General features: G+C 41.5%; 1 protein-coding gene and 1 long non-coding RNA gene across 7 annotated transcripts in view; both read right to left on the reverse strand.

Moving 5' to 3' along the window:
- The window catches only part of LOC110989955 (uncharacterized), a 31,978-nt gene extending 24,401 nt beyond the window's left edge, over positions 1-7,577 (reverse strand). For 3 of the 5 annotated variants that reach the window (XR_015426853.1, XR_015426855.1, XR_015426851.1), the window contains exon 1: positions 283-1,317. This is a non-coding gene — a long non-coding RNA (uncharacterized LOC110989955). Of the gene's footprint in view, positions 1-282; positions 1,318-7,474 lie in introns of those variants that run through there. The other 2 variants (XR_015426852.1, XR_015426854.1) reach the window with 2 other exon arrangements.
- A 6,481-nt stretch (positions 7,578-14,058) lies between these two features.
- Positions 14,059-23,742, reverse strand: LOC110989951 (uncharacterized). 2 transcript variants are annotated; one of them, XM_087142549.1, is made up of 13 exons: positions 23,483-23,742; positions 22,759-23,028; positions 21,583-21,689; positions 19,719-20,387; positions 19,133-19,267; positions 18,770-18,946; positions 18,564-18,629; positions 18,212-18,271; positions 17,733-17,978; positions 17,332-17,407; positions 16,891-17,142; positions 16,252-16,497; positions 14,059-15,619 (listed from the first exon to the last, which is right to left on the reverse strand). In XM_087142549.1, the coding sequence occupies exons 2-13, from the start codon at positions 22,919-22,921 to the stop codon at positions 15,594-15,596; spliced, it is 2,223 nt and encodes a 740-aa protein (XP_086998675.1). In that variant the 5' UTR covers positions 22,922-23,028; positions 23,483-23,742; the 3' UTR covers positions 14,059-15,593. The 2 variants fall into 2 exon arrangements, with proteins under 2 accessions (XP_086998675.1, XP_086998674.1); XM_087142548.1 differs by having other exon boundaries at positions 14,059-15,638; positions 16,906-17,142; positions 23,483-23,741.
- Between the last annotated feature and the right edge of the window lie 957 nt (positions 23,743-24,699).

The raw sequence follows: 24,699 nt of genomic DNA on the forward strand, positions 1-24,699 counted from the left end.
TCTGGGTAAAACCCACAGGACTGAAAGCCTAATCCACATGTACATATAGACCAAGCCAGGAATCAAACCTGGACCGCAGACGTGAAAGGTGAGGAAAGAACATGGCAATTCATCATTTACATTGCTTTGATCCGTGTACATGTATGTAAATGTATGTATGTAAATTGGTTTCTATCAATCACTACCTAATGTAATGTATGAAAGTGCACACACCACTAAAAACACTACATCTACATGTATTTCATCGATTCTGCTAATCTGAACACACTGAGAATGACTTACCACTATACCAGTGTTGACAGACCCTAGTCATGCATTATTCAGTTCAGCCCCTGGGGTGGTTCCTACACAGCCTTGTTCTCAGGTTGACTGCATCATCAGCCTGAGATGAGCTGCTTGTACACCTCTTCTTCAGTATCGGGGCACGGAAACACAAGGGCAATTCTTCCTGCCAGGGTTGCTATGAGAAACCAATCAATGTCATCAAGTTCAGTCAACTTTATTTCAATGTTAAAAAAATGAACACAAAGTCTTAACGACACACCTATGATTGTTGTCATCCTTAAAAGTCATTAGGTGGAAGTAACATCCCATGACCCCCGTTGGCTTGAGTGTCTATAAATAAAATCTTCCATTTTTGTTTCCTGGCAAGATTTGCCTTGTGATTATACAATGCAGCCAAAAATGCATGTTAAGGCCTAAAGAGAAAAGTCTTCAGTTTCTGATCAGGGACTGGCTCCAAAAGTGGTGCTGTAATGCCTTTATTTTGGCCCTAACTTTTCTTCCTAGCAATGTCCATCCACCGCGACTGCATACACAGGTACTGCCGCTACCAACACTTCATAGACTGGCTGCCTTGCTATTTACTGTTTAAAAGCGCTTCCAGGTTGTAGATGTACATAGGACATAAGATCATACGCTTGTTTGTCTGATTCCCAGGTGTAAATGTACAATAGAGAAATGACGTCATCTGAACAAGAATGCCCAACTAAATGTAAGGGGGCCTAGAGAGACCCCTTTACTCAACCTACCCCATCAAAAAAAGATAAAATTACATGTACGCAGGATTCCAGTCAATAAAGCAATATTCACAGCTTTACGACATTGTATTATACCAAATCAAAACTTTATTTTGACAACGTGCAGGTCTACGGCGACATGCGCGCTGACCAGAAACCAGAGATTTTCTTTTGGCCCAAGGGGAGTTCCCCGACAACAAATACATGTACCTAGGGAGAGGTAGTCACAATTGCAGTTTTGCCCTATATTTGCAAATTTCTGTATTTCAACACCCACACCATTGATACTCATACATTGGCATGCTTGAACATAACAGCAGAGCACTGCACATGTGCATGTACAGTGCATGTCCTTACAAAGTTGTTGGTCCCCTCTGCAGTCAAAAATGGACAAAATGTACCAGTCAGTTTAGGCTGAGAGACGATTTTATAAGGGTGTCCCAAGTGTGGAATTAATCTCTTCTATAAGAACAGTGGTTCTGGCAGAGAGAAGGTTTGTGGGTACACCATGTGTAGAATCAATCTCTTCTGTAGGAATTCCCAAAATCCAACATTTTCCATTCTAGTAAGAAAACACTCACGTCTGTTTACTTACATTTGGGTCATTTTATGAAGTTCGGGCACAGTTTGTGACGGCGTCCCTTGTTACTTCGGTAAATTTTATTGCCCTTTATTTTCACATTACAAAAGATTAAGTCATATTATACAGCAAGGACGAAGCACACCACTACAAGAACTTAGCAAGATTTAGAGCAATGTCAATTTAGAATCCACATGCAGGGAAAAAAGATGTTTATTTTCACTGATGTAACAAGGGACGCCGTCACAAACTGTGAAAAAGTCGCACAAGTCACACCCTCCACGCCCACTGCATGTCCGCTCCATAAAAGGCTGCGTAGCACTAAGACTTGTCCTAGTCTCTCTGTTGATTTTTTTTTTAATAGGGACGGATGGTCAACAGAAGTGAGTGTTTTCTTACTAGAATGGAAAATCCCATTGGATTTTGGGAATTCTATTACAGAAAACATCTCACCTCTGTTTACATTTGCAGAGTAGCACCGTTAGGTAACAATTTGGGAGGGAAGGGGCATGCAGGGTAACGAAGGTCTAAACTGAGTCCATTCAAATATGAGAAAGGTTGTTTAGTAATACCCGGAAGCTGCCTATCTGGTTGTGAGAAATGGCAGCTCTCTGGGGTATACAGGCTGCTGATCGGCTGACCTGCTTGAGGATTTTCCTGCTCAGAACACCCTCTGCTTGAACCATATCCTTCAGGTAGCATGAACTGAAGGTGATTACATGTAGACTCTCCCAGCTGGCTGTTTTCGTTATACCTGAAAAACAAACTCCAAGCTGGTGGGCCCAGGTTGTTGATGTGCTGCTTGCCTCATGGCCACCTGATTCTGATCCTCAATATCAAGAGGACTATAATATTACCTCTAATTTCAATTGAGCGATCATGGTCACAGAGGCTGGGTGATGTAGTTGGATGGTCATGATGAAAATCTGCTGGGCATCACCTCGTTAGGACTGCAAACGAAAAAAGAAATATGTCAAAGCTTGTAAGGGGGCACCGCCATAAATCCTCCGCCATTGTTGAAATCGCTGTCAATCTGGGATGAAGGTACATGAATCTAAGGAAAAGAAACCGGTTAAATGATCTGTGGTAAGAAACCCCATGTGTGGAATGAGGCATACACCGCTAGGTTCCCGGTAAAGGTGGTCCTGTTCTATGGACTAGACATAGAATTCGAGTCCTAGTGAAAATGTTCAGGCAGCCATCAGGAAACTGCTTTAACGGTTGGGTGATGAAGAGTACAAGCCTCTGTGTTGAATCAATGTGAGACTTGGGATACAAAGACAGAATGACGCCCCTGATCCCCCCCTAAATGTTTGAAGAGGAAAATCACCGATGATACGCGAAGATGAAGAGTGGGAACCAATAGCCGCCGTCTAGAACTACTTGGGAAAGTGGAGAAATCAGCTACCGTAAGCTTGCCTGTTGGGCTCCACCTGACTTGAGTTACCCAGGCGGAATCTACTTCCCTTTGGGCCACTCTTTGGGTCACTTGGTAAACACCTCAAAGAGGCACACAGCTGTGTAGTGTTGTGCACTGCACCAACTGTCCCTCACAAGAATTTCAGATTGCACTTTTGTGCTGCCCAAAAACTGTGCTTCACTGTTTCATGTGCATAATTGTGCAGTAAACCAAATGCAGTGAAGAGGACTGCACAAAAGACCCTGTGTCTTTTTGTGCTGGCACCCAACTGTGTACACACTGAATTTGTGACTTCCATATAGAAAATACATGCTCACCAGTGACTGTGGGCATTTGTGCTGTAAACCAAAGGAGGGTTAAGATAGTTTAAAAAATACATTCAAAATGTACTTGAACACTTGTAATTTTGAGTAAAATCAAAAAGCAATGATTATGTTCTCCAAATTCGTTCCAGAAAAGTAGAAATGGCAGTGCAAGTCACATCGTGAATTAAAAGCGTACCGTGTGCATTGTACGTGTACATATACGATACTGTACATGTGTAGCAATCACAGGTACGGGTTGGGTGGTTCCCATCTAAACATAAGTTGTTCATGCACTGTATACGGACACCAGGGCCATTTTGCAAACCACATAAATGAAGCCTGAATTTGTAACGGAGCTCATGCCGGAATTAAAGGGTGTCATTGTGATTTAGAGTGTCAGATTATCATGCAGCAGGGTGTCACCCAACATGCTGAAACTACGGACATTTTAATATCCATGGCTGCAGCCCTTGGCGAAAACCCTGATTTTGTGAATTGACCTTGTCGGCGCTCGTGTACATACATGTACATGCATGTTATGTGGTGCCCCTGTGCCGGGCCGCCCCGTGTCATGATTCTGTGGCATGGATAGACGATGTACACGTACATGTAAACACAGGGTATTGATACTACATGTACATGTGTGTACATGTACGTGTGTTCATGAATATTCAGCGCACGTGTTTACTAAACTTTCATAAAGTGCTGGCGTTTAGATTTTTCCCCATTAGGAGCCAATGGCTACCAACCAATTTTTTTTCTTTTTAAAGGATTGGGTACTACATCCACCTTGCTCAAAAAAAAACCGAGTGTATTGAACTCTTAGGGGAGGCGGGGCAGAACAGGGGCTAGAGCTGCAATGAGTTGAGTAAAAATTCGCTACAAGCGAGAACAAGAAGATGACGCATCCATTTATTTTGTTGTTTGCAAAAGGCAAACATACATGAAACTCATTATGTGGATGCGCAAATTAAGGCCCCTTCCAGTGCACGACAAAACCTGCATACAGTGCCGCGCGCTAGACGAAACAGCTCCTGAAGCGACCCTAACAGGGAGAACATAATGCACACGAGCGCTAAGTTCTGAGGAAGTGAAATGCACGAAATGCCAGCACACAATGCACCAAAACTGTACATATGGAAGGTGCCTCAAGGTTGTGCGAGGAGCACACTGAAAAGGCACAGCCAAGAACACTCAGGAATGGTCTGCACGTCAAGTCACCGAACGCACACAAGAACCCGGCTGGAAACCCATGCACCAGAGGGTCCAACTCGAACCCAAATGTGATGCCACTGAGTAGGAAAATGTAGTGCTGTGGCTTAAATTTAAGTACAGGATCCCTCGTTGTCTGAGGCCATGAAGGCCAAACGTAAGGCATGGTGACCAGTGACAACAGCTTCAGTGGAAATTACGGTGTACGTGTAGAACTATAACAACTGCAAAATAAAATAATTTTCAACACCTGAAGTGGGGGAAAAAATAAACTAGTCTAATGATTGAACGTACATGTGCATGTACTGTTCCTCCTACACAAGAAATTCATCAGGACCCAAATTGACTGCGTCGAGTTCTGATGCCAAGAACTAGGCAACAAGTGAGTACAGGTAAATGAATGTACCAAGTACATGTACACAAACATTGATCTAAAGGAGAAATGCCAGAGGATCACGAGAAAGCACTCAGTGGTTCATAGTACCGTACCCGAGGAATTTGTAAACATACTGTGCATTTTTTGAGCAAGTAGTTATTGGCCCAAAAGCGATGCGAGATTAAGACGCATAGATTACTGTGAATAAAAGATCTCTGCAATAGTAGCGATATTACCCTAGTGACCGAGTTCCGTTGGCCTGATTATTGTGAGCAGTACAGTAGAATGCATGGGAGGAGCACGATGGCCAACGAGGGAGGACTGTGAACTTATCCCCGTGACACAATTGGTAACTTAGTCTAAGGCCGAAGATCTCGTCTAAGAACCTAGGACGTAGCATAAAAAAATTGGTGGGTGTCCAGTGATACCGCGCAATACCGGTGGGATCATAAATATATTTTGAGGCACATATGCATGTGCCAAAATCCCTACAATCATCTGACGATAAGATGGAACATGTACATGTAAATAAGGCACGACTGGAAATGGAAGCTGACATGGTTGAAGCTTGCCTGCATTTACTTCCGTCATGACTGGAAATGACAGATTAGCCTGCTGAAGAATACGGAGGCTAAATATGAGGAAAAAGGGTGCCTCCGAAAGGGTTCCCCAACAACAACGATCCCCTAGTGTCAGCAGGGGAATCGGATGTTGATCCAACGATGATCCAACGATTGGGAGCAAGACCATGGCCTACATGTAAGTCCCAAGCTGTAGCACTGCTGGGACGGGGAAATATGGCATGGCGGTTGTCAGAACGACACTCAGAAGTGAGTCCACGATTCGGAGGGACAATTATGCCATGGGCTATTGCAAAGAGGGAAGGAATCTGCCGGATAAAACGGGGATAGTTCTCGGGAAAAAGTATTTGAAAAATCTGGATGCTCGTAGTACCGATGGGCGAGAGTCGTTTGGAGAATAAGACCAAGCACTAGGATGAGAAAGAGGTTGAAGCTGTTGCGTCTGAGACCTGTACCGTACCTGCAATAAAAGGTTGTCATCTACGTAGCTAAAATGTGATGATGACTTGTGGCGGTTGTGGTGCCCCAGGCCTCTGTGACTGGGCGGGGCTTGCAGTCGTTCGAGTGATTACGTCGAGTGCCAGGCCCTGCCCTCCCGCATGCACATGGACGTCGAATTCCGCTGTTTCCATGTGCTCATTAGCTGGCTGCCGAAAGTGTACAGGATTCACCGGGAAGTAGCCCTGGTCGAAACCAGTCGCAGGCTTAGCCCTGGAGACTTTCCAACCGTTAAACCTGGCATATTAAAGTCGGTTGATATGGTGGAAATATCACACTTGGAGGGCTGATCAGGCCGGAAGGACCAGGAGATTTGCCCGGAACATGGCTTGTACAAAGGGATTCTCTGTTGAATTCAGCAAGATTACGTATGATCATGAAGCTCCATTGTACTCTGATCTCGCACGATTTGGACTGCATGCGTCGCTGAAAAAACTAGGACGAGTCTTAGTGCTACACAGCCTTTTATGGGGGACATGCAGTGGGCACAGAGGGTGTGGCTGGGGCGACCTTTTCAACGAGGTTTAACACGCATGCGCGCTGATATGAAAATGCAGGTAAACAGAGGTGAGATGTCTTCTGCAATGGAATTGTGGTTCTGACAGAGAGGTCTGTGGGTACACCATGAGTAGAATCAATCTCTTTTGGTGGTTCTGACAGAGAGGTCTGTGGGCACACCATGAGTAGAATCAATCTCTTTTGGTGGTTCTGACAGAGAGGTCTGTGGGCACACCATGAGTAGAATCAATCTCTTCTGGTGGTTCTGACAGAGAGGTCTGTGGGTACACCATGAGTAGAATCAATCTCTTTTGGTGGTTCTGACAGAGAGGTCTGTGGGCACACCATGAGTAGAATCAATCTCTTTTGGTGGTTCTGACAGAGAGGTCTGTGGGTACACCATGAGTAGAATCAATCTCTTCTGGTGGTTCTGACAGAGAGGTCTGTGGGTACACCATGAGTAGAATCAATCTCTTTTGGTGGTTCTGACAGAGAGGTCTGTGGGTACACCATGAGTAGAATCAATCTCTTTTGGTGGTTCTGACAGAGAGGTCTGTGGGCACACCATGAGTAGAACCAATCTCTTTTGGTGGTTCTGACAGAGGTCTGTGGGCACACCATGAGTAGAATCAATCTCTTCTGGTGGTTCTGACAGAGAGGTCTGTGGGTACACCATGTGTAGAATCAATCTCTTTTGGTGGTTCTGACAGAGAGGTCTGTGGGTACACCATGTGTAGAATCAATCTCTTCTGGTGGTTCTGACAGAGAGGTCTGTGGGTACACCATGAGTAGAATCAATCTCTTCTGGTGGTTCTGGCAGAGAGGTTTGTGCCAGGATGCTCTGGTTCTCTCCCCTGAGGAGTTCCAACTCACTGGTTCTTGTCAGAACCCCCCACTCCTATAGAAGAGATTGATTCCAAACGGTGTACTCACAAAACTTCTCTAAGCCAAGCTAGCCTCAATCATGCAAAGTTTCAAATCTTACTGTCAGAATCACTCTCTGATAGTCTCCACAGCCTCCATACATGACGTTCATGAAGAACAGAATGTTGAGTTATTCAAGGCACGGCAAAAATGCAAATCCATTACTGAAATACATGTGTCACAACGTGACAGTAATTTACCAGCCTCTTACTGACCATATTTATCTCTTTAGCATCACATCTTCAGGCAGCTGAAAAGATAAATTGCATTCAATCCCGAGGGCATCAACGTCATCCTCAATGCTTGAAAAGACAACTTACAGTCACTGCAGAAGACAGACATCTCCTAGGTGGACAGTACATGTTCCTTCCACTCTCACTACCCTCTCTGTGTCTATCCACTTGCCGACAAGTGCCCTAACAATAAAGAAAAAAGAAAATTAGGCTGGAGAAATAGAAAGGCCCATTTCCTGTCATAATTAAAACAAGCACAATACTGTTCAGCTAGAAACCCTGCCAGACACACCAGTCTGCATCATTTGTCAAAGTGGCTTGCCTGCCCTGTGTCACAAGATCCAATAGGTCAACTCTTCCCAAGGCAAACAGCCTCAGAGTCTGTGGTTGCCAGTCACCACAAGATCCAACAGTTGTATCTGTTCAATGGGATTAGCTCCCATTGTCTCAACATGGCCAGTTTGTTTGGCTGCTGTTGCTTGCCAAGTGCATCAAAGTCCATCAGATGTTTACACATGTTGTACTGTTGCCAAGGTGATAGTTTTTACCATTTTTCAACTCCTCTTCTTTCATTTCTGGAGGTTGTAAGATGCAGGCAGTCTTTGATTCCGCAGTATGACCATCTTGCCTGATCCTTCATCAATGCTACCAGAGAGGATACCATGGCAACAAGGGGCATAATCTGTGGATTCGGAGTCAGAATAAACAGAAACTGGTTAAAATAAGAAAAACATTTCAGACAAAAAAACTATCTTTGTAAAAAACAAATGTTCACTTTCATTCCTGTTATTTTTAACCACTTCATGCAGGGGCATTTTTCAATGTTGATGATGCTGGCCGGCATGGCTATCATTTTTTCTGTTTTAAAAATCCTTCAAAAATTCATCATTTCATTTAACAGTCGTTTATCGCAGCACCAAGTAATCTTTAGGCACTACTTTAAGTTAACAGGTGACCTTCATTGACGCCCGAGTATTTCAGCCAGGCCTGCAGCCTTTTAAACAGAGCCCAGATTGTGCGGTGTTGTATAACTGTCTTTTGTTCACGAATCTGGCTTAGTGCACTGCTGACCTCTTTTCAATAGGGGCCAGATTAGCATGCAGTGGTGCTGTGTGGCTCATCGCTGCGGTGGTAGAGCACTCTTGTCCCTGGTGGTAATCCGCTTGCTCTCAATGCCCCAAACCCTGGTATATGGTTTCAAATAAGGCTGGATTATCACCACTTTTGAGAGTGAAAAATGTCGAAAATGCCCAGCAGCCTGGTCTTTTGTTCGGAGTACTGTCTTTTGTTACAGGGCCCTGTCTCCTTTGTCCAAGTTCGGAGACCCCGGCCACGCATATAAACCATACATCCCCGATTCCGGAGTCCCCGGCAGGAAGTGGTTAATTAAGGAGCTGCAAATAAAAATTTTCAAAGATTTTAAATTTTGGCTTCCATCAGCTTAATGTTTAGGGAAATTATACTCCAAGATACGTTTATGGTTGGTTATGTTGTCAGCCATAAAGCATCATGTCTATAACATGTACATGTATCACGTCCCGCACTGTGCAATGTCTCTTTAGAAATGTTACCGTAGATGCCTGAAATCCAAACTGCAGGATTGTCTCTAACTTGGAATCCTATCTTCCATAATGTGAATGACTCGAAGAATTTACTTACACCGACGTATTCCTCAGAGTTTGGACTTTTACACATGTACATGTATGAGCACCCTTAAGCTTTCCAAAACCATATATACATGCATTTTCCAATGTATGGCACCTTGAAAAACCCGGTTTGTGATATTGATATGCCGACTGTCGGAATTGCCATTTTGGCAAACGAAGGCAGTGTGATGACATCCTGGGACAGACAAAAGAAAGACACAGTGTCCAGACACTCAGCATGTGCTTTGTTCCTGCTACATGTTCATGGCTGACATTGACAATACGGTATACAGAAGGTACAGGTCAGAGGTCATTCGTAGTCTCATTACAGGCAGTGCTTCGTGCGTCTGAAGTCAACGCAGCCGAAAGGTGTTGTAGATGCATATAATGTGTTGTCACGGTATTGCTTACTAATAAGTTGCGCATGCACTTTGCCCCTGTAGTGTACAGTGCACCCACAGCACGTGTGTGGAGCACATGCATTAATGTTATTCAAATTTAATATCACTGGTTCCTTGTGCATCTGTCTCGCAAGGTGACAGGGAACCAGTTTTGTAAAGTACACCCTACATGTACATGTATATATGTACATGTATACATTTACATGTATACATGTACCAGAGCGCCTGCCCGTAGAGAGTGTGGCACTTTCAGGTTTTTTTGGTTTGACTTCCACAACTTCAGTACAGTACAATTGGAAAAGAATTCCAAAAGAAATTGAACGGTACAAAATTTAGCTCAATAGCTACATGTACATGTAATTAGAGTGAGGTTATGAATTTTTTTGTTATTAAAATTAGGTGTACATGTACAGTGTATTCAGTCCATCCCTTTTTGGGGGTGGACTCAAGTTTTACATTCATCAATTGATATGTTTGAACCACATGGAGTCTTGATCCTCATCGGTTCCACGTCCAGTATGCTGGAGTTGGACAAAGATCTCTAAGTACATGTGTATGTAAGTCACAGAGCAAGAGACAAGTAAACTATATAATATCTTTTATCAGTGTTGGAGTACTCGTACATGTACTCGGCCCGTACTCAACTATCAGTACTCAAAATTTATTTGGACTTGGCCTGTGCTCTATTCTTTGTACTCAAATTTAACATACATGTCCATGTATGTTCTCGAACTGACGGTACTCAGTACTTTGCCCCAGTACTCGAGGGTATACATGTAGTTCCAGTACAACGCTTAATCCACTCCCATCAAATGCATCGACAATGCACAAGTACATGTACAAGGTCCATACCCAGCAAAAGGGCCATGCCTGTTTGCAGGACTGACCAGGAGAAAAAATCGGAGTGGGCGAGGTTCATCAAGTACTGCTGCTGAGTTTGACCGCTATGTGTGTCGAGACCAAGACTTTCACTGATGACCCTGTTGCCTTTTGGCATTGTCATCAGAATCTCTGCCAAAGCTGTTCATTTTGGCAAAGCAAGCTATGTCAGTGGCTGCATCAAGCGAATGCTCTCGTAGACCGGGTATTCAGGACCGGTGGTATTTTTCTGCGGCCCTGCATCGCAGCCGCCTCATGAGCAAGGCGCTCTCCAGTCTTGTTTTCTTGAAGTGTGGAAAAATTTATTTCTATTAGTTCACACGACCACAGAGTGAAGTGTTTCCTGTAACAGTGGACGTTATTTTATCATTCCAGTTCTGAGGGCATTATATTACTAAGGATTCTCAAGTACATACATACAAAGTGTTCGGTAGTTACAATTACAGTACATTCAGATTACATGTAGTTGGGTTTGAATTTTTTAGTGATGTGTGAAAGATCACTGAAGCATACATGTATTTTGATGTGTACAGTATACACGTACATGTACGTGTACATGTATATCATCAATAAATACATGTACTGTAATAAGGGACCAAGTTTGTCACTTGTCAGGTGTTATACATGTAAGTTACACCATGTATTTTAAGTCTGTTCGTGTTTGTTCCCTTGCACTACAGTGTACGCATCACCCCAATACAAAACAGCTGTCCAGCACCAGAATGCCATCGATTTTTTACAAAAAAAACTTTCTTTTCTTCCTGAAATTCTAAGATTCCTAATTAACATTGTTTTATGTATGTTACATCAACTCCTTATGCATGGTTTAGGGGGATTTTCAACAGAAAAATGTACATTTTTTGTTACCCTTTTGTAGTCTTGACAACCCAAAACAAGGCTTGACAGTACTAATAGTCAAATGCCTTGAGTCAAGCATCAAATGAAAGAGTATTTTTTGCTCTACAAGATGATGACATCATCGTTCAAAACCCGGTCAACTTGGGTCAAATGTCGCAAGATATTAGGCTTAGACGAGACCATGTCACATGACAATAAACAAAGATGGCCACACACAGTTATTGACATAGTGTGACTCCAATTTTGCATTATTTTCATTAAACTTTACATGTAACGTACACCCAAAAGTCATTGCAAACAGACATAATATGGTATTAACACAAAGTTTGGATCTTTTACAACACAACTGTTTTTTAAAATACAGAATTTGATCCACAAAAAGGGCAGAAATTGTTGATTGAAAACAAACACTTTTATACACCTCAAGATACATGTATAACATTTGGAGGTGCCATTACATGTAGTTGGACTCCCTAGTAGGGAGTCCAGTGAAATGGCACCTCTAAAGCAGTGCTTCGCGCATTGGATTTCAAGGCACCCAACAGTAGCCTACTGTCGAGTGCTTTGAAATCTGACACACAAAGCGCTGCTTTCTTTTTTCAAAATAGCGACGCCAACGGTCAGCATACATGTACAAGTAAAAAGCTGGGTTTTTCAAGGTGCCATACATAGTTGAAATTATTAAATATGGCCACAAACAACGTATTTGCAAGAAATTTTGCAAAACTCCACATGCCACTTCGCACCTAACCACTTCACCACATTACCACTTCACCCAATTTCTAGTTTGCCCCATAAATTATCGTTCATTCTGAGAGACGTACAATGTAGGCCTAGATGCAAGAAGTAAAAACATCAACTTTTGAGTACCCAAATAACGATCAGAGAATCAAACTTGCAAAGACAAAACAATGCGTCCAATTTCCCGACCGAGCTACATTTTTCGACAATGTTTATTGGCAAGTTAGAAAAAAGGTTTTCATACATCGTATCGTTGTTGCTGTGGTAAAAATGTGTGCAAAGCACTGGTTCCTGCCGCGCTGCACCCATGTAAGAGAATGCATGCTGGAATGTGGCAACCAGTCTTGTCATGCCCCGGCCACCATACATTGTACATGTACATGTACATGATCTCATGAATCAAAAAAACAAACATCGATGTTGAAATATTTCTTCAAGGTAATTTGTAGTATCTTGTTAGGTTGTTTTGCTCATACTTGAACTTGCAACGAGCAAGTTTCCACAAAATTTCTGCCGAGCTTTATCCAATCGCCTGGGCACAGCTTTCTGGATGCATCGACAATGATTACCAGAACGATGCAGACAGAACTGTTCAGTGTATTGCTTTGAAATAAACTTGTAGAAGATACCAATGCTAGTCCAGTCATATACGTGTACATGTGTTAATTATCCATGTGGACACTGCAGTAGACATTTGCAATAGAGTTTTCTATAGGCCTAGCCTAATCATAATTAGGCCCACATGTACATGTCGTTTGTCCTCTCTCCATCATTTTTTTAAGAGGCCTGCAACACCGTACTCGAGCACGGACGGCAAAGTGAAAATGGGGCGAAGTGGTGATGGGGCGACTGGGGAAAGGGCGAAGCACGCACATGGGCGAAGTGAATGTAAAGCTTACCCGTGTACGGTATTCAAACTTGCTCGTTCAGATAGAGGCGAAAAATACTGAACAGAATTGGTAAATATGCCTCAATCTAATGCTAAAACTAACCACAGTAATCTCATGTGCATTGAACAACCACTTGGCACAAAATTTGACAAAAGTAGCTCCTTGTTTAACACACCAAAAAACGGAGTAAGGCCTACCTTTCGCTTGCTCTAGCTGCTCTCCACGCACGTGGGCGTCATCTCACGAAATTTTAGCAATGGCAGTTACAGCGCCCGCTATATGATTACGCTACACTAACAGCGCACGCGCTCATGTGGTGCCGTAAAAATAATCTAAATTTCGCGCTTGACGGAGCTCAATATGTGGACGCGCTGGGATTGAAGTACATATACGAACTGCCATAGGGATAGATCATAGATATAACAAAATAAATCACGAATTTGTGACTTGTAACTTTTAATTAATTTCCGCGTAGAATACCCTTCATCTACATTCTAATTGCATTCAGTGTTCTTGTGCAACTTCAAAATGCAATGGGAAAGAAAGGCTTCTCTTTGAACAAAGTCATTGTGAAGGCACATGCTACACGAGTCCACTATGCTGAAATTAAATGACGTCATAATGGCATCACCTGCAGTGGCATACCACGCTCACTCCGTAGGCTTGCGCTTACACACGATAAAGAAGCGTTTGTGCACACAAATTCTTTATGGAATTTAGTGGGTCGACGTTACTATAGGACATTGATCAAGCGGGCAACGGACAAAGATGATCAATAAATGACCACGTTAAAAGGAAACTGCAGAAAGTCACATGCTATATCCACAGACAGACACGTTTTAGTTTTTCTTATCCACTCTAAATCCCATGGCATAACACGTGTTTTTGATCTCCACTCCTTGTCAGTTTTTTGCCCGGTTTTGGACTCCAATTTCTTTTCAACTTTGGGAGATACTTGGAAAACAACTTGAAATGTACTCTCCATCAATCTCAGGGCTGTTTGCGACTGGCCCCTGGGCTTGGATGTTTATTATTGACTCTAATCGAGCTCAGCCGACAATAATCTCAATGCCATGCAGTCTGCACAGTACATGTATAGGGATTCAGTAGCTCTGTGCTTGAATGTTCCATGCGTTCAGCTTAATTTTCTAATAAACGGGTAACCTTTGGAAATGAACCATTCAGACAGTGCAATCCAATTGTTAACATCCTTTCTGCGTCGGGAGGCTCACACAGGCCCATCAGCTTTTGCCCTGGTTACCCATAGCAACCAGTGAGCTTGACTTCTGAATTCAGCACCAACTTCAGCCTCCAGGAGCAGACGGGAAAATGGAAATGAACATGATAAACTGTGAAATGTACGCTGTATTAATTCTATATGCAAAATGATTTTTGGAAAATTGTTTTAAAAGTATTCAGTTCATTTAATCTTATCCTGACGTCATCACGGGGAGCTGGAGCCAGTGCCTAAAAAAAAAGACGAATACAGGGACATAATGAAGTTGTCTGTACATTGAATCTGTATTTGCAATTATAAAATGCATCTGCCCATAATTTGAAATATACTTCACGTAGGATGAATCGATTGCCAGGTTAATGTAAGTTGAAGAGGAAGAATATTTTGAGCCTTTTTGTACAAAAAACTACACTGAAGTTAGTGGTAGGCCCTATAGTAAGTTCTCCAACGCAATCTCTCAGATTTCACTTTATACATGATATTCAAATAGTCAGTGGATTGAAAAATGAGCATTAAAAACGTTCCGCTGATGCAGTCGCCATCTCTTACATAAAGTACAGGACTGCGTTTCTTTTCATTTATTTTGGGGAGAACATATAACAAATATATGGCTTGTTTCAAACCATGTTAAGGTATAAATGAATTTGCCTATTATCAAACAGCAAATAGTTTCACAAGCAGATCAACGGTTAGAATCAGCAATTCTGAAAAAAATCATTTTGCTTTGTTTGTCTCGTTCATGAAATGCACATTTTTAAACGTAGCTTACATACATTAACATTTTGTAACCCATAATTTATAAGGAATCGCGAAGTGAAACCAAACTTCCATCTACTGCACACCAATCAGCTGAGTTTTCCATAGCAAACACATATAGCTGGTAGTAAACATTGTTGCATCTGTGGTAACACAATTACAGCAAAAGGTACGGTAATAATAAAAAAAAAACAATGTTATCAATGAAAAATTAAATATAAATTCTTCATCGTCCAGCTGAAATAATGTGGTACTCATAATTTAAAGTTCATAAACCGTTCTCATATTTCGTGCTAAGTTCATGTTTGTGACCACAAAGAGAAATAGTACGTCTGCTTTTAAGATATAATTGGATAATACACGCATTCATTGGAGTAAGTAAATTGTTTCCATTGTCTCCTTTCTCTAATCCACGTTCATATTACTGTCTATCGTAACTGTGTTGTTTTAACATAACAAAATAACTTAAAACTCAAGCCTGCGTCCAGAGGTGAGAATACCAACGGGAACAGCGTCATTGACATTCGGTTGCCTTCGCTTCACAGGGAGATCGGTTTTCTTGATGCTTCCGTCAATGGTAAAGTCCGAAAAAAAAAGAATTACGTGATAAAAAAGTAGCAAGACTCATTTTTAGATAAGTGCCGTCACATCACGAAGTCACTTCTTTGTGTTTTGGTGATCTATGTAGTAGGCCTATTGAGGGTGGTACAGTACCGCTCGTTCTGCACTGGATGCGGTACTGTGGATTTCGTTCAACAGTCGCCACTTTGGTGTTTGGGCGACATCGTATTGCACATGCACATTTTCAGCACTGTTTTTGCATCATATCCTTTGTTATTTAATAGACAAAGTCAGGGTCGGTAGAAAATAGGGTTGGTTGAAATTGATAACCATAGAAATTTTAAAAAGGGAACATCACATTTGGATGAAAACCGCGTACGGTACGCATTGGTACGGTCCGTGAGCGGGTTGACAGGAAAGATTGTCCTCCAAAAGGAAAACTCATTGATATAAGTCAAGGGAGACACCGTTTGGACTAGAATCTCATCTAGTCTCATCTAGACTGAAATTTAAAGTGTACCCATGTACATGTCACATATGGCCGTGACTACTTTAACAGGACGAATGCAGCAAAAATATAGCACCAATAAATAAATGAACATAGAATAAAAACAAATATAATGAAACCGTCCATACCACGCAGTTTATCAGCTAGATCTTCCCTGTCAATTTTCTTCAACTCGCAGCAAAGCCATTCAAGCTGTGCTTCAGGGGATAACTGCTTATTTCGCCACCCAAGTAGCACTTTGAGAATCTGATCTTGACTGTCCTTAATCTCGAGGATATCAGTTTCACTGAAGCCGAGGGATGTTGCTAGTGCCTCCCACTCGGGTCCCAGCGCGAGTGACACCTCTTGAAGACTTGAATCATCTAGGCCTATTTCTGGGATAGCAAAATCGTATATTAATTTTATAGAAACGAGATCCTTCTCGGTGTTAAAGCTTTGTAGTATGCATTTTATTAAGTCCCACATGATCTGATGTTTGAAGAAGAAGGCAAAGCATATAACAAATGAAATTTTCAACTTAATGTGTTGTTCCTGAAATCATTAGTTTCAGCGAGGTGCAATTGCTCAAAATGTCTGCAATGGTTTAAACGTCCATAATCTGAAGTTGTGATAACTCGTACCTTGGTCAAGATTTCATACAAACCGTTATCAATCCTTGTTTCCACTGAATTATCAGGATAAAAATGAGTTGTCTTGGAGAATCGTAAATATTTTTCCCGAATAAAGGTACCTAAATACCGGAGAGAAAAATACACAAATGTATGTACTTGGAGGTTTATTACCAATATCCTCTCCGTAGATCGCTACGATGTTGGTTTTGAGCGTATTGACCAGAGCTTGAGGATACCGCTCATCTCGCCATCCCAGCAGCATCTGAAAAATCTGGTTGTTGGTATCATGTGGGTTGTCGTTCTTGATTCGGTAGATATCGGGTGGACTAAAGCCGAGGAAGGTTGCTAGAGCCTCCCATTCAGCACCGAGCTCCTTCGAAAACAAACGCAGCGTTGAATCTTTGATGCCTGGGAAAAATCAGAAGATCAAAAGGACAAAGATGGTTGCCCCGTGCACAGGAGTGAAATTTTGGTGATCCATCACTACGGGTGAGCAATGGATCTACGTGACAAGAGGAATTGTTCAGAATCACTGAAAAAGAATCTGTGCAAAGATTTTATTCAGCTTTCTTTTAACTCTTCTCAAATATCACTTACCTTTCTTATCTGACATAATTTCTTCCTTTTTTGAAACCTGGAGTTCAGTTACCCCGTGGTTCGGGGCAACATGTTGCTGGATGGGAAAAAAGGATTAGAACAAATTTACATATTAAAATCTTTTTAGGCCAAGTCTCCAGATGCAATTAATAATAAAGTTACTTTCGTAGAAAAACTCATTCGAGAGAATCTTATATAATTTATATTGCAAAGGTACGACGACTACAACCAAGGGGTGTGGCTTGTGCCGAAGTTACCCTGGGGTACCAAAGTTACCCTGGGATGCAAAATCTACCCTAGTTTACGGTACGTCTTTAAACTGATCGTTCAAATGACAAGTAAAATTTCACACACAATCTTGATATTCAGAGAGAAACCTTGCTACCGGTTTTACAACTTACCCTGGTGATCTCTTGAACAATTTTGTTGCATTCCGTCGGTGTTATTTCTCTAAGTATACCAGGCTTCTGAATGCACAGTACTTGGTCACTGTATAAAGTCACGAAGATTCTGCAGCTGTCACCGCTGCCATTTTGTCCTTTCAGTTGCTGCTGCACTTCCTTGTACAAATCAAGACTTTTCTTCGGGTCTCCACAGTGACCGTTGCCCTCACGTCTTCGTTTGGAGAAACCATTCTTGATCTCGTCCTGATCATTCAAAGAAAAATAAGTCCACGTATCTTGAATAGTTGCCGCTTTGCTTCTACTCATGCAAATTATAATAATTTTGGAACATTTTAGATTCGGAGATTCACGTAATAACTGTAAAAAAAGAATCTCAATGAAGGAAAATAAAAGAAAACGGGTCTGATTCTATTATAATCTTAAGTCTGTAGAATCTATTTTAAGTCGATAGCACTTGGTTTTTTCCTGCCTTTTACCTGGAGACTTGTGGTCGTGCCATTGCTTTCTGCTCCAATTGATGATGTTGACTGCATTAACTGCAGAAAAACCAACATACCGTATGTGTTTAATTAGTTACTTCTTCAGCTGGCAAACCGTAAGCAAATATGCCTATTTTTATTCAGTGATGGGCATATAAGATTTTGTCTTGTTTGGATTGAGGAACATTTGCGTCAGATGACTGCTCTAAATTGTACTTGGCATAAAATGTAGACACAAATTAACAATTGTTCGAATTAGTACGAAATTAAAATAATGACTTCTTGATGAGCTGCCTCTAATGTAAGGCTTCCCTTAGTGTGAGGTGTGAGTATGTTTCTGTTTTCTCACCGCTGAATTGCCGACAGCAACACCACGATCACGGGCAGTCATCTCAGCACAGTTGTCTGTCTTTATCTGCAAAGAATCAAGGTAAAATTGTTATAAATCAAAGTTTCTTTTAAGCATATAAATAGTACAATTGCTGATAACATTCGACCTTTCACTTTTACTGATTGGCTTTTCTAATAACCGACGTCGCATTGATGAGAACTTACAGCTGCGCAAATAGAAAGGCAACTTTTGCTTTGCTTTCTGGAGTCTCCATCTGCACGTTTCTGGTACGTTTCCACAGAACAGTACAGGTCGTCACCACCATGAAGCTTTGATAGTTGACGCAGGGTAAAAGTCACAGAGTTTGATGGATGATTGCTTATCTTTGTCTCGTCGATAATCTGTTAAAACAAACAGAAAATCATTTGATCTATTTCCATTATCACGTATATACGAACAACTACTAAGAAGCTAAGATACATGTATATGCTTTCATTTGAGAAGTGCCCGTTTTATTTTATTCCTTTCATGTCAGTGACCTAAACGGACATCTAAGATCTAATGAAATGGGTACAATGCAGTCTTACCTGCTCTTCTCCTTCAGGCACTTGACATCCATCTGGGAACTGAGAAAGTTTAACGTACACTCCGCCCCCGCCCCACCTAAACAAAAGGTTCCGGAAACCATCCAATCTGTTCAACTTCTCATCAGCTTCCACATTCTGTGTGCATGTAATTAATAGAGAGAATAAGTGAAAGACCAATCTTGCAGCCTTCACGAACTATCTGCAACGTTCAATCAATCCAACACTACCTTTTAACAGAAGAATGAACCAAAAATCCTGATTTGGGCCACATTGTCAAAAATGCACTAAAAAGTAGTGACATCGTTTTCTGTTTTGTTAACAGTAAAAGAAAAATCGTGCAGGCTTCTGCACTGTCACTTTCTAATTGGATTTTGTCCATATCCATATTCAAGATTAAGGATGGGAAATGACTCATTGGTAACACAATCAGTTGGACATTATTTTTAAATGGTAGGAATTTGATTTTGAATATCAGACTACGAAAGAATGCGTAAATATCACTCACAAGATTGCAGAGATTGAAGAATGCTCAAACTGAACACAACTTAGTTAAAAGTGAAGTTTCGAGACGTTTTCGAGATCTTACCTTTTTGACTGCTTCATCGTCGTTCAAAACCCACACCCGAAATTGGTATGTTCGTCCGTTGCGCACGAAGTTGTCTCCGTAGGCAGCCACTAGAAGCCGTTTGCTACTACTCCCCAATGACATCAGTTTCATTAAGAACTCCAGCGCGTACCATGTGAAGTGATTTACAAAGAGAATTACCCTGTCTTTGGTCACCACGAACAAATTTTCATCGAACTCTTCCCACGTCTTTGACGAGTCATCGTCTTGACACATTCGGGCGCTGAACCCCTTGGGATCCATACTTGTTACATCAGCTTGATGAGGGAAGGACAATACCACGCTTTCCGAAAACTTCAACCCTGTAGGGCCGCATTTGACGCGTCTCGAAAGTGCGATCTTTGTCGGGTCGTCCCCATCGGTCAGCAGTGAAGATGGGTCGACATAGATGTAGACCTCCTGAGGGGGGCCTGGAGGTATAGCACCAGGCGGAATAGTGAGGTGAACACCGTAGTTATCTAAGGACAGGCTTCCACCGCTCTCGTTGAAGTGCCCTATGGCGATGTAAGGTAACTGAAAGCACGTGTCCAGAAGTTCCTCATCACTGAAGTCACTTGTTTGTGAATGATATTCATCAAGGATCATTTGAAGGCGGGATGGTGGTTGCTGTGAGTTACTCTCTGAAGATATCTGAAATGTTTTTATGTCGCAAATCATTACGAAAGAAGAATTTTGTTTTAACACAAGCTCAGTGTACGGAATCTGCATTATACCTCTGCATTTGTATAGACCGATCCAGTTAGACGCCATAACTGTGGTGGCACCGCACTCAGACGCACATTCTTCAGGTCGACGCGCGCGTGCATTTGGCAAATCAAGAAAACCTATTGGTCGAAGAGGCATGTAACGCGCGCGTATCATCTGTCCATGAGCGTTGTGCCACCGCAGTAATGGCTTCTAATTCTGCTGGTCGAATTACACAATACCACTTGAGAACTTCTCAAATAGCATATGCATGATCACAGAACCTCCAAGTAGAAGATCTAATGAATTATGAAGTGTCGTGAGATTAACATACTGGTTTAAATCATGCTTTACTGAAACACAAAATGCATCAAACATTACAGCAAATGCAAGTTCGATAACTATCCAACAATCCTAGCTAACAAATTCATTATAGGTTAGCCTTAACAAGCTATGAATAATTTCATTGATAATGAGCCAAGAATGGAAGTTATAGAACCTGAACATCATTGTACCGAATGAGTATAAACTGCATGGTAGGATCCTTTCGTCAACGTTTTCACGAAAATTTATTGTTTGTTCTTTTTGCCTTTTAAACAACGCTATCTACACTCGGCATCTTGAATGAAATCATTTCGACAAAATTTATTCAAATCAGGAAGAATCTCGATGTTCTCCATGGGGCAAAGTTGAACTTAACCGCATTTCTGGTTTTCGGAAAGGGGCAGACGTTTTGCTCCAAGGAGATTACGATGTAATGTATGCTGTTTTCACGCGGTAGAAAGTTCATTGGAAATGAACATAATGTACCGTCACGCTGTCGAGTTGCCAATATGGTTTCCCTTGTTTTAAGATTTTTCACTGGCGAAAATTTTTAGGTGACTAAATAATCCTGATTGACAGTAAAAGTACCAATTCGACATTGTAATCTCTAGCATTTTATTAACTAAAAGAGAATGAATATGCCCTTGGTAGGTCTTAAACGTTCGTTTAGTGCAACTTTCATTCTAACGTTTGTTAGGTGGCATATGTGCTTGACGTACTAAACCATTCAACGACTCAGAACACGCAATACAGTAACCGGGAAAAGAAGATTAAATGGTACAATCTCAAATGGGTGACAGTACTGACAAAAACGTACATCTTTGGTATGGACATCAGGCAGCATTTCTACATCACTTGTCATTGCTGATTCTGGCTGCAACGCAGTGCTTTCCGACACCTGAGCTCGGTGTGACTCTAATCTTCCTGAAAAATGAATTCAAAGCATTCGGGGCAAATTTATTCAAGTAAGTAGAACTGCCTGAAATATTTCAACTGGCAGCGCTAGGATATGTGTGACAAGCGTTCTTATAACCAAAACGAATAAAACCACGACTTCCAATTCAATAGTTCATATTTTTGACAACTCCAAACCCCTGCGAGCAAACCATTATAAGAAAAAACGGGTACAGCCCACATGAATGGATTCTATATCCACTCAGAAAGTAAACAGCCGCCTTGGGAGGGGCCTAAAGCACCTTCAATCTTTTCAAATGGATCATTCGAGTTCCAGGAAACACCAACACGACAGTTTATGTTAGATTTTGATTTGGGGGGGGGGGGTCTGCTAGTGGGCCCACATGTACATCGCATGGTTGCAGCCACTTATAAGCCGATCCCCACTTTGGCCACATAAGCCCCCCCCCCCGCCGCAGACATGATTTACCTCCCATAGAATAGCCCTTAAGTTCAACGACGCCAGAGGCAAAAGGGCGGGGATGTTTATAACTGTCAGGGCGGCACAAGAACAGACACTGTGAGCTCGTTTACATGGTTGGGCCAGGGCCAAGCTTTCCCAAAGGAATCCATGGGCTAGAGTGGAGTGCCTGTCATGGCTCCGTACTAACCAGCTGTTTCTAGCAACGTTAAAGGGACTCTGCAGTCTTGCAGCATATGGATAGAGTGAGAGCTAAAAAAGAAATCAGCTTAATCGAACGAAAAATGAAAAGGTTATTGAAAAAAGTTGGAAAATGGATTTTTTGCATCCCAATTTCTTTTCTGAGGGTTTTTTGGCTAAAATCACACTTGGTATCACTTCATTTATTCTTATCTTTAAACTTAAGTAAAAAGAATTTCGTTAACTGGACTAAATCATTCGACGCCATTGGCACTGTTTGACTTGATTTGTCCACAAAAGATAGATACATGTATAAGTCGACTATGCAGAGGGTTAAGTACTTGCAAAATGGACTGAAAAAAATCAATGCAAAAACTACAACGGCTATTGCCTTATAATCACCCCGATTTTATCAGTTTTGATCTGTGGATGCAGTACCTCGGTGAGGTCGAAGTGAAAGCTGTAGACGATGCTCCTTGCCAAGGTCTGTCATTGCACTGCACAGATATCCAAGCTGATCTCTTGTCATGTGTACGCGTTGTTTCCATTTCCATAGCAAGACCAAAGATCGAGTTGTGTCATTGCTGAGGTTTTCTTTCATGATTTCATCACTTTCTGATGACGCAGTGAAGCCAAGCAGGAGAGCAAACTCCTTCCATTTGGGTCCATATTCTTTAGATACCGAGACCAGCACCTTTTGGTGTGATTCTAAAATGAATACACGATAAAGCTATATTGAGGAACATTGCGTTTCAGAAGACCATGTTGTTTCGGTTAAGTGCACCACCGAAGATGCAGATATCCCTAATTTTCTGGAGGCTCCTAACCTACCAATTTTAATAAAATGATGCTGAAAAATGATGAATAAAATTTCGTTTCTTTTGTCCAAGTAATTATCTGCGCCTTTCAAGTGACCTTTGGGAATGACGGCATTTGAAATAATTTTGTTCGTTTTCAGGATTAACGTTAACCGGTTCGGTGATGCCAAGGAAGTATGTTGAATTTGTACGTCGTTAAAATTTTCGTACAAGGCAAGGCTGATTTTAATTAAATTAGAAGAAAACATCCATTTGCCAGTATTACATGATGTGAATGGTTCCTATGCCCTTGAAAATTACCTCTTCTACTTTACTGACTGGACTTTATTAACCTTTGGCAATACCTGTTCTATGAAGATCTTGAGATACAAGATAAGCTTGGCTGATAATCGCTATTGCATAGCAAAGTTTTCCAAAGTGAGAATTATTCCTGTCCTGGTGGGAATTCCACTTTCTTATAGACAAGGATGCTTCAGCAAGTTGGCATCCCTCCACGCTGCTTAGGCCTGTTTCTTCACTGCTAAAACTATGGAAAAAAGCCAGTTCTGTCCATTCTTGGCCGAGTCTTCTTGCCGGCTCAAACGAAACTTCATCGGCTGTAAAAAAAAATGCAATTCTTAGTGAAAGGGGAGGGATCAACTACAATTTTCTATTTGAAATCTTTTACGGCCTTTTAGAATGCTGAGGTTTTGTGATTTTGTTAATCACATTTTGAGTTGGGCAGGTGACATGGCTTTTTTAATTTCCTCTGCCCCTTTTACCATTGAGAGCACTGCAATCAATGACCTGAAAAAAAGGAATTGACCACATGAAATAATGCTGCATCAGATAGATAGCACACAGATATAAACATTCACAAAGCAACGGACCGGTTGACGTCGGAGTTATTTAGCCTCAAATGTTTCAGAAGACAGATTCCCTCTTTGGAACAAAAAGAATTACACTCACAATATAGTATCTATTACGTCACATTTTAATTGACTACAATGGCACTTGTATTTTGTTTTGTTGTACTGCGGTACATTATTCCTCCTGCAATAAAAAGCGAATCAACAGAGAGTTTAAATTCGGAGGTTTGCATTTTCTCTCCTTATTCCAACAGAAAAAGCAGGGAAATTGTTTTGGAGACTATAATGTATTTACATTTCAAATACTGTAACTATCTGTCTATGAAAATGGCAGGTCAGCTTACGTCCGGATTCGACTCAAGCACGGCTAATTTCGTCCACAGGTGAGCCGAAAAGTCAACCATCTTAAATCTCACCGATCACATTTTATTTCCACCTCTTGACACCTCCCATTGTTTGAAACGGAGCTAAATATACTACATGTAAAATGCAGTTTGACTTTGTGGATTTCAACTGCACTGAAAGCAGAAGAGTTAATTGGTCTGATTTCATTGGGAAGTGTCTTATTTTTATATATTTGTCTTATGTTTATTCATTACCCTAATCTACAACAATGCATCCTTTTGCCGATACTGCTCGCCATATTAGCATTCCGTATAGTCTATATGGGCAAACAATCCTTATATAACAGCTACAATTTATTAGATTACAGG

The sequence above is a fragment of the Acanthaster planci genome, linkage group LG10, assembly GCF_054643075.1.
Source record: "Acanthaster planci isolate LZ-2023a linkage group LG10, COTS_SCS, whole genome shotgun sequence".
In the NCBI taxonomy this organism is placed as follows: domain Eukaryota; kingdom Metazoa; phylum Echinodermata; class Asteroidea; order Valvatida; family Acanthasteridae; genus Acanthaster; species Acanthaster planci.